Source organism: Triticum aestivum, chromosome 2D (genome assembly GCF_018294505.1).
Source record: "Triticum aestivum cultivar Chinese Spring chromosome 2D, IWGSC CS RefSeq v2.1, whole genome shotgun sequence".
Taxonomy (NCBI): Eukaryota; Viridiplantae; Streptophyta; class Magnoliopsida; order Poales; family Poaceae; genus Triticum; species Triticum aestivum.
The window spans coordinates 493,351,886-493,361,773 of NC_057799.1; the positions used below are offsets into that span (position 1 = coordinate 493,351,886).

The 9,888-nt window shown below is 49.5% G+C and overlaps 1 protein-coding gene across 1 annotated transcript; it reads left to right on the forward strand.

The window, feature by feature from the left end:
- The first annotated feature begins 7,401 nt into the window (after positions 1-7,401).
- On the forward strand, positions 7,402-9,531 carry LOC123054049 (GATA transcription factor 5). Its single transcript, XM_044477704.1, has 3 exons — positions 7,402-7,732; positions 7,948-8,241; positions 8,347-9,531. The coding sequence occupies exons 1-3, from the start codon at positions 7,568-7,570 to the stop codon at positions 9,157-9,159; spliced, it is 1,272 nt and encodes a 423-aa protein (XP_044333639.1). The 5' UTR covers positions 7,402-7,567; the 3' UTR covers positions 9,160-9,531.
- The last annotated feature ends 357 nt before the right edge of the window (positions 9,532-9,888 follow it).

Consider the following 9,888-nt stretch of genomic DNA (forward strand, 5'->3'; position numbering starts at 1 on the left):
TGATTTTAATGATTTTTCTCTGAAATATTTCTTTTATAAAAAATTAAAAGAGAGAGGATAAAATGACTTCCTCAAAATAAAGAAATATCAGAGATTTAATATTAAAATCAAATAAGATTTTTATTCAGAGTTTTATCGCTATTTTATTTGAATTAGGAAAAATATGCGTTTTTCCAAATTGCATTTTAGGCCCAAAAATAATGTTCACCTTGTCCGGCTTATTTTTAGAAGACGGGGAAAATTTATTTTGGGATTTTTGGAGTCTGTTTAGTATTTCTTTTCTTTCTTTTTCTGCACGTCGGAATTATTTAAAAAAAAAGTCAAACCGACTCCGGGCCGTACCCGAGCGGGACTCCGCCCGGGGGCCTTTATAAGCCGCCCCGCCCCGAGCCGCTGAAGCCCACCAGCGCCGCCATCCCGCCCCGCGCCCGAAACCCTAACCCTAGCCGCCGCACGCCGCCGCCCGCCGCCCGCGCCGCCTCCGCTGCTGCGCCGCCCCGCCGCCGACCCACCGCCCGCGCCGCCTCGCCAAAGCCGCCCGCCGCCACCGCCGTCGCTGGAGCCGCCGGCGGTAGCCGCGCCGCCGCCGGTTTTCTTGGGAAAACCGTACGGTTTTTTAAGAACCGCGGTTTATTTTTTTTAGATCGGTTTTTTTCCGGTTTAGTTATATAGCGAACGCTCGTTTGTTCGTTCATTTTAACGAACGGTTTTCACCGTTTAACCGCAGACAGCGAACGCTCGTGTCAGTTTTTCTTTTTCTCGGATTTTCCGCGATTATTTTCGATCGCGATTTCTGATCCGATTTTCGTTCTAGTATAACTTTTCGCTCGTTTATCGGAATTAGGCGATTCAAGCGCCTAGAGTTTCGTCTTGAAACCCTCTTTCTGTTTAACCAACTTGAACAAGATTTTGCTACTGTAAAATTTGACTTTATTTCAAATTAGTAAACGAAGCTTGTTTCTTTCGCCGTTTGAGTTTTGTTGTTTCGTTTGATTTGATTCTTTTTGCAAACTGGAGTTCTTAAGTTGAACTTTCTGGTTAGATCTTTTATTTGAGTTTTACCCGTGCTCTTGCTTGATTGCTTATTGTATGCTTGTTTGTTTGCGATAGAGTACCCGGAGTGCGAAGCGTGCTACTACGAGTCTCTAGGTTTCGCGGATCATCAGCAAGGCAAGTAACACTTTGATCATACCTCTTACTACCCAGTTTTATTGCATTAGATCAATCCTCAAACAATTGCATGGTTAGGATCTGAATTAAATTGTGGGTTTGGGAAGTAGATGAGGTAGTACCTATTCACCTGTTTATTATCAAACCTTGGGAGTTACTTCTACGCTATGCTTATATTGCTATGCTATGCTCGTAGACGTGGATTGGGTTTGAGTGTATCCATGACAGTTGTGAGATTGTTAATTAATGGTTCAACTTAAGGTGGCAACTTAAATACACATCTGGGTGGATTGAGGCACCTGGGGAATCCAGTGATTGCCTGTATTTTTTTGGAAATCCCGGGGTACCGTGTGATTCTCCTATGGACTGCCACCCAGGCTCAAAGGGATCATGAGATTATTCATACTAGAAACTTCCGTGTGCAGCCACAAGCTATTATGGGCTCTAGCATAGTTGATTAAGTCGTGTGAACTCTTACAGTGGTAGACTAGCAGATGTAGGGGATGTAGGTGGTACGGTCTACCCATCGTAAGGTGCTAACGCTTCTGAAAGACTATGTCTCGGTCATCCGTTTCTCAAACATCTTGTAGTGCGAGAAACCAAACGGAGGAGATCGAGTCTTGTGGGGAAAAGTGCGCAAACCTCTGCAGAGTGTATAAACTAATCATGGTTAGCCATGTCCCCGGTTATGGACATCTTGAGTATCTGGTTCTTGGATTATCATGTTGATCTCATCACTACTTAATTAATTTGATTGGGTTGTTAATGATTACTTTTAATTGGGATTGAGAGGGGGTTTACCTTCTCAATATTTTTCAACAAACTTTGTAGTTAAATAAAACTTATTCCTTTGCAGTAGGGAAAAAATAGCTTTTCGCAAAACATATTAACCCTACAGCCTCCACCAGCCATATATGCATGTAGTGATAGCATTATTCTGTTCTTTATCCTTTGTGTTACATTGCCAGCATATTCCATGTGCTGACCCATTTTTGGGCTGCAACGTATCATGTTGCGGACTTTTCAGACGACGAGTAAGGAGCCTTAGGTCGTGGTCTTTCACTCAGTGATGCCGTTGAAGTTGATGGACTCACTTTATCTTCCAAGCCTTCGCTGTTATCGTTTTAGATGGCCTTAAGCCATATTTATTGTAATAAGTTCTCTTTTGAGACATTCGATGTAATAGGTGTGTGATTGCTACTCTGTTATAAATCCTCCAAGTACTGTGTGTGTCAGCATTACCGATCCAGGGATGACACTTATGCACAGAGATCAGACTGTTTGAGGTCTGGTCGCTACAACTGCGTCGCGGACCTCGCGTCTTCCCGATATAATCGTGCCGCTGTGTGCACATGGGGTAATGCGAATCATTGATCATATCCCTTAAAATAGGGCACGATCTCCATCTCGATGGAACGTGCCAATGAAAAATCGCATCGAACCATGTAACCAGCCAGAGATTATGTCAGGTCGTGGCCTTTCGGTAAAAGTGGTCAGACAAAACCAGTAGTCACATCGGGGTGGCTGGCCTTCGAGGCTAAGTAATGCATACACTTTAGATGTCCTGGCATAATTCGGACGGCATGTGGCGGGGCATAATCAAGAAACCTTTAAGGGTTTGGCTAGGGATTACTGCGAACTTGGCATAAGCACCATGGAAGGAAGGAACTAGCCCACGAAGCCTGTGATTCTTGCATATACCTCGGCTTCGAAGAGTAGTTCGGGGGCTACTGAGGGAGTCCTGGACTAAGGGGTCCTCGGGTTGCCGGCCTATTCTCATGGGCCGGACTGGTGGGCTGTTTGTTGATCGTTAGGGGCAGACCGGACTTCGGAAAATACCGTGCTCTAGAAGGAAACCTTCGGAGACTTGGCGTATACTCTAAGTCTTGCTTGGCGTGGCTCGTGTTCTCATCCCTTGGTGGTAACCTACATATGTAAACCTAGGTACCCCTGGTGTCTATGTAAACCAAAGGGTTTAGTCCGTAGAGGGGAAAAAGGATCATCTTAGTCATCTAGGGTTTAGTCCATCTGATCTCTTGGTAGATCAACTCTATAATCATCATATACACACATTAATATAATCAAGCATAACGTAGGGTTTTACCTCTTCGAGAGGGCCCGAACCTGGGTAAATACGGTTTCTGTGTTTCTTGTTACCCATTGATCCAAGATCCACAACTTGGGACCCCCTACCCAAGATCTGCGGATCTTGACACTGACAAAATGTGGCAAGCAGTGCCCATAGCCATAGAGAATGGCAACCTTTGCCCAGTACAACTTACCACCCATAGACAGATGGGCCATCAAAGAGGGTGAATCAAATGTTTGAAACTTACCTGACGGGGATGTCTTTCTAAGAACTCCATAAATGGGCTGGCTGACAACCATTTGCAGAGTGGTTGTACACCACAACCATTTGCCTCTGCATCTGGACGATGCATGCAGCCACTTTATTAATTGTTCACACAAGACCTTACAAAGTAATACAACAGTAAGACTAAAGCCACCGTCTAGGCAACATCTGTCGCTACTCCTATCTAATTGATGAAGGGATGCTGATAGTCTGGGCCTAATACCAAACAGACCACGCAGCCAAACCTAACATCTAAGACCCGAGGTCCCATCCAGGACGCCTGTCGGGTATGGGGCACCCACCAGTCTGGCGCACTCCTCAACCAGGACGTCTGCCGGGTATGAGGCCGCCGCAGCCACCTGCCACCAATCCATCTTCAGAGCTGTACTGCTGCATCTACCTTGCCCGGTCTAGCTGCCGTCGATGCCACCGCGACGCCAGACCGCGTCACCCTCCTGCGCGAGTCCATCTCCACGCATCGGACGCCGAGTCACCACAGCGCCATGCCGCCGAGACCCGCCGCCATCAATGAGTGAGATGGCGCACCGCTCCACCAAAGAGTTCGTCCTCTGGTCCCTCGATCACGTGTGTAGCTCCAAGAATGACGCCGCCAATGGGGAACAACACTAGAGCGCCGCCGTCATCCGATCATCCGATCTAGGGTTTCCCCCGGAGGTAGCAGAGAGTGGTCTTGAACTTCTCCACGACGATGCCTTCAAGGAGGGAATGATGCACCGCCGGCCTTGGCAGTAGCCGAAAGCAAGTTTCCACCCAGATCTGTTCGAAGGAACCCAACTCCCGTGCACGGCCGCCGCCACCACCAGGCTGAGCACACGCCGCCGCCGGCACCTCCATGATGCCCAGAGGCCGCGAGACTCGCCCCCACCATGCCTGACAAGCAGCCACGGCCAGGCCCGAGCACCACCCAGATCCAATCCGGGGTCAAGAGCCCTAGGCCGTAGCCGCTGTCTAGGCGACACCACCAGATGGGGACAGGCCCTCCAACCTGCCGCAAGGCAAACCGCCGCCGGAGCTTCGAAGCGCCACGCCACCAAGCCCACCGGGATTGACTAAGCCGTCGCGAGGAAGAGGGAAGTTGCGCCAGGGGAGAAGCCCCGCCGCCGCCGGCACTGCCTGGGCTTTGCCCAGCGGTGGATCTCGGCGGCGGCGAGGGGGAGGGGAGGGTGGAGGAAGACCGGCAGCGGGGGCGGCTAGGGTTCCCCCGTGTCGCCTCGGAGAGGGACGCGGGGGACGGGAGGGACAGGAGGGTCGCTTACCTTCTTCTTCTTCTTCTTCTTCTTCTTCCCCTAAACCCTATATGGATATGCCCCCCAGACAACTGAAGTAATAGTGCCTAGGCCTATAGATTATGATGCTAAAAACTTCCTCAAGACAAACAACAAACTCTGAATAACTGGAGCACAGTTTGAAGCAAGATCAAGAGAGAATGAATAAATATCCTCACAAAAACAAAGTTGTCACGCAATTTGAACTAGGAGAAATGGTGTATCTCAAAATTCCACCATAGAGAATGGCAACCTTTGGTATATGACAAGCAATCAAACTTACCACTAAAATATTTGGTCCATTTAGATTTATTCAAAAAAATTGGAATTTCTTCCCGAAAACTAGAGCCGCCTCAAGATATTAAGATTCACCTGGTTTCCCATGTAGGCTAGCTCAAAAGACATCAGGGTTCACATGTTCTTCCTAACCAACAACTAGCACTCATTGGAACCCGATGAAAAAAATTAGAACTGAACCAATACAGATGATGAAAACAAGATCTCTACAAAGAAACAAAGTGTTGGTCATAGAATAGCTGATACAATGGGCTAACTTAGCTCCGGATGAAACTTCTTGGGAAGATATCAACTTCATTAAAAAGATATTTCCGGAATTCTTTAAACAAACCATCAAAGAGTAGTTCCTTGATTCAACTACCCGGGGACAAGTGTTGGCTCAAGGGGGAGCATTGTCAGATTTTGAAACTGAATCTGATCTTTAGAGGTGGGGGATTATTCAATTAAGCCAGACAAGATTTGAGGGCTCTTTATGAAGATTGAACGACCGAGATACATCCATGAGATCCTACGACTATCGTTCATCATCTAGTAAAGGTTTGTTGTAGCGTTTCACTTGCAGGCTAGTCATGCTTACTTTTTAGTTAACTATAACTTCCCATTTGAGAGTTGTAAGATACGTAAGTTGAAGCTGTGAAATGAGAAGATATCGAGAAATATTCCCAAACCTTAGTCTTTACTTTACTTGTTATTGCGATTCCGTAGTCATGGTAGAAAAAAATTCCAAGAGCACCCGACATCGGGAGTTGTTTTATCTGGTCAATCCCCGCTCGGATTTGACAATAGGTTATATATAATTAACATGAGAAATATATTTTCTAAGCTAATATGGACAATATCAGTATACTTCTAATTTTCTCCATATTTGCAATACGTAACTGGTTGTATTCGTATGATTCTGTACTTTTTTTTCTAGTTTCCCCTGTCCCGAGATTTCTTCCAAGCCCCGCAACTGCTGACTCGGAGGTACGGACCTTTAGAGCCCCCATGTGAAGCAAACTAGAGTATGGCAATTTCATGAACTAAGGTCGTGAGTTTCAGTTCCATGGTTACGGTTTATCACCAGGTTCAGAGGTACCAACCAACCTGCAAATGTGAAATTTTCGAGAATAGAGATATTTTCACGAGAGCACTCGAGATTGATTACATATCTGACAATAAAACGCCCCTAGATTTAAGTGTAATGATCTTGTTTAATTTAATATAGTAGCTGCATTTTAAGAGTGAATGTAGAAATTGACCCACTAAAAACCTATGAAAATTTACTATTAGTGCCTATGTTGACTTTCCTCAGTTTTTAGTGGTCATCATTGATGCTGTCCAACCATAGAGAGGCTAAACCATGAAATGTTTGATAAAACATTATGCGCACAATCTTGACGTTAATCAACAAAAACCCAATAGATAGACACACTTTCGACCTTGCTTTTGTAGCATTGTTTTGTAGTACTACATGATTGATGTGTGCCGCATTTTTGCGTCGTTGTACGAAAAACGCCAACCGTTTTAAATGAGTAGACAATACAAATATTGTTAATTGTTGGAGCACTAATCAACCACTATTTTGCAAATCTGGGAGTACCATAATTATTTGTCAAAAGTGGAAGCTGCCTATATTCTGGGCCGGTATACAGAAAATCGTCATCAGTCTAAAGTGAATGAAGGATATACATATTGCTCTACCATACGGTCACACCTTTTTTTAGTGCATGCACATACACAAGTGTGTAGTGTATACTCCTAAAAGTTTGTATGAATGCAGCATATTTACAGCTATGGACCCGCGTGTCCACAGCACGAAAATGAAAAAAAAAAGGAGAGAAGAAAAGATATGCACGGAACGTCATCATATCCGGCGCGGATCGAAGGAATTCAAAGGGCGCCCAAACGCCCAAATCCAATTCGAACCTTTCCGCACTCGGGTTTAAAAAATGACGCCATTTATGATTTCCCTCGGACCGGAGGGAAGGCATCGCGGCTGGCCCACCACGTGTCCCCCGGCCACGACTAATCGCTCACCCACTTTACCTTAACCCACCCACTGACCCCGAAGAGAAGAACCACCCCGTCGTCTCGTCGCCCACGCAGCACGACAATCACGACGACGCGGGGCGGTGGAAAACACAGAGACGACGAGACCGCCGCGCTGTTACTTGTAGCGTCACCCTTCTTTTCCGCTTCCGTTTCTTTCTTTTCTTTTTTACATAAAGAAAAGAAGATGAGTTCGAAGGCCAGTGTCGATACCGAGAAGATAGTGAGGTGGCGACATAAAAATAAAGATGGAAACGGTTCGGGGGGAGCACCAAAGGCCAAGGAAAAAGAGCGGACGAGACGAAAAATTTGGAGTGCGGGAGGAGGGAAGCCGGCGGGCGCAGGAGGTGGAGTGAAATGCGAGAAAGGGGAGGGGCGTGAGGCAACGCTGCTCGCATTTGTTGTGCCCACGGACTTTGGCAGCCATTCAATGCTCCACCAAACGCTCATCCCTTCTTCCCTTGCCTTCTCCGCCTCCGCTTCCCCTTCCCCCGACCCTCTCCCCTTCGCCTCGAACGCCGCCGCCGCCGCCGCCGCCGCGACCCCCCTTCGCTCCTCAGCCATGCCGTCCTACGCGCACCACCACAGCTCTCTGGTAAGGAGGGAGGGAGATTACCGGGGCGAGAGAGATAGAGAGATAGAGAGAGAATCTTTTGTTGATATTTCTTTTTTGTTATAAGTTTTTTTGGGAGAGGAAGGAAGAAAAGGAGCGTTCTTTCTCTTTCTCTGAAGTTGTGGTTCTTGGTTCCTGGAATTGGGAATTTATGATTTTCATGTGTGTATGTGTGCGCCTACTTTTGGGCCGTGAAGGACGAGAGGATGGACGCCCTCAAGGGCAGTAGCCGCGAGGAGGAGACGCCCGACGAGGCCGCCGCCGAGGCGCCGGCGGCCTGGGGCTTCGCCGAGAGGGACGGCTTCTCCGTCGAGGACCTGCTGGACCTCGAGGAGTTCTGCGAGCCGGATAGGGACGGCGCCGACGAGCCCGAGGAGGCTCCGGCCGCCGCCGTGAAAGAAGAGAAGTTGAACGACGGGCCCAACCAGTCCGTCGTGTCGTATGAGCTCGCCCCTCCGGCGCCGCCAGCGCCGGAGATTGTTGACCTGCCGGTGAGGTTTCAAGGCAACTTTGACCGCTTCTCGCGGCTTTTTCCAGGCTTTTGTCGTACGTGGTGAATTAATTATTTCTTCCTGCCTTGCTGTGTGTTTCCGCAGGCGCATGACGTCGAGGAGGAGCTCGAGTGGGTGTCCCGTATCATGGACGACTCGCTCTCCGAGCTCCCCCCGCAGCCGGCGCCGCCCGCGTCGATGATGGCGTCGTTGGCGCCACGCCCGCCGCAGCACCGGCTACCCCAGCGGCACCCGCAGGATGGAGCGTACCGTGCTCTGCCGTCTATGTCCGACCCTATGCGGACTCCGACCATATGCGCGCTGTCCACGGAGGCGCTGGTCCCGGTCAAGGCGAAGCGCAGCAAGCGCTCTAGGGCGTCGGGGTGGTCGCTCTCGGGCCCCGCGCCGGACTCCACGTCGTCCTCGTCGACCACCACCACCTCCTCGTGCTCCTCGTCGGCCTCCTTCTCGCCCTACTTCCTGCTGGACACGCCGCACTTCGGCGCCTCGGAGCTCATGGAGGAGTACAACATCCTGCCGCCGCCGCCCAAGAAGTCCAAGCACGGCAAGAGCAGCAAGCAGAAGGCCAAGAAGCGCGGCCGCAAGCCCAAGAACCTCCCCGCACCCTCCAGCGCCATGGAGGCCGCCACCCAGAGCGACCGGCGCTGCAGCCACTGCGGCGTGCAGAAGACCCCGCAGTGGCGCGCGGGGCCGGAGGGCGCCAAGACGCTGTGCAACGCGTGCGGCGTGCGCTACAAGTCCGGCCGGCTCCTCCCCGAGTACCGGCCGGCGTGCAGCCCGACGTACGTGAGCAGCGTCCACTCCAACTCCCACCGCAAGGTGCTCGAGATGAGGCGCAAGAAGGAGGACGGCCCCCTCACAGTCACCGCCACCGCGCCCGCCGTGGCGTCGTTCTAGCTCGTTCGCTGGCTGGCTGGCCACTCCGTCCGCGGTGGCTGTACATTTTCCCGCCCGTATCAGTCTTTGTACTACCGTACTCGAACCTTTTTTCTTCCATTTCTCTGCTAGTATCATCATCATCATCCGAGTAGTTCCGTTTGGAGATTAATTAGAGTCCAGCAGGTTTAGGTCATGTTAGGTTTTAGGAATTCGGCTCCTCCAACTCCACCACCTTCATTAGCTTGTTAGGGTACTAAGTACTGCTACAGCAGCAGCAGTGCAGCACTAGCTCAGAACTTTATTTCCAGCTTTGTCCCAAGGAGTTTTTCTATGAGCTAGCATGTGTTTGCTAGTGTAGTGTAAATCAATGGCGGTGCTTAGTTTTTACCATCATCAGGGTTGAAGAAACCCAGAACCAACCTTCCCTTTGGGTGGGGTGAAGGAAAAGAGGGAGAAACGAGAAGAGAGCAACGCATCGGCGAACCAACCGGGTGCGTGATGCGTGCATCCTCGGATACATCACATGGTGTTGTCACATGTAACAGCAGAGCAGACAGTTGAGGGCTCGGGACAGCGAGAGGTAGAGGTAGATGGATGCTGCAAGCAACCACGCTGCGCTGTCTGTTTCGTGCAAGAGCAGGAATGGAGTGGAGTTGGGAAGTTCTTGTTCATGGATGGCCCTGCTAATTTTCTCAATCACCAATGAATCATATGCAGCGGTGTGGCTCTTTGCAGTGTGTAGTCGTA

Coding starts and splice junctions, on each gene's coding strand:
- LOC123054049 (XM_044477704.1), top strand. CDS start 7,568: ATGCTCCACCAAACGCTCATCCCTTCTTCCCTTGCCTTCTCCGCCTCC. Junction 7,733..7,947: donor CGCACCACCACAGCTCTCTG/GTAAGGAGGGAG, acceptor TGGGCCGTGAAG/GACGAGAGGATGGACGCCCT. Junction 8,242..8,346: donor CGGAGATTGTTGACCTGCCG/GTGAGGTTTCAA, acceptor GTGTTTCCGCAG/GCGCATGACGTCGAGGAGGA.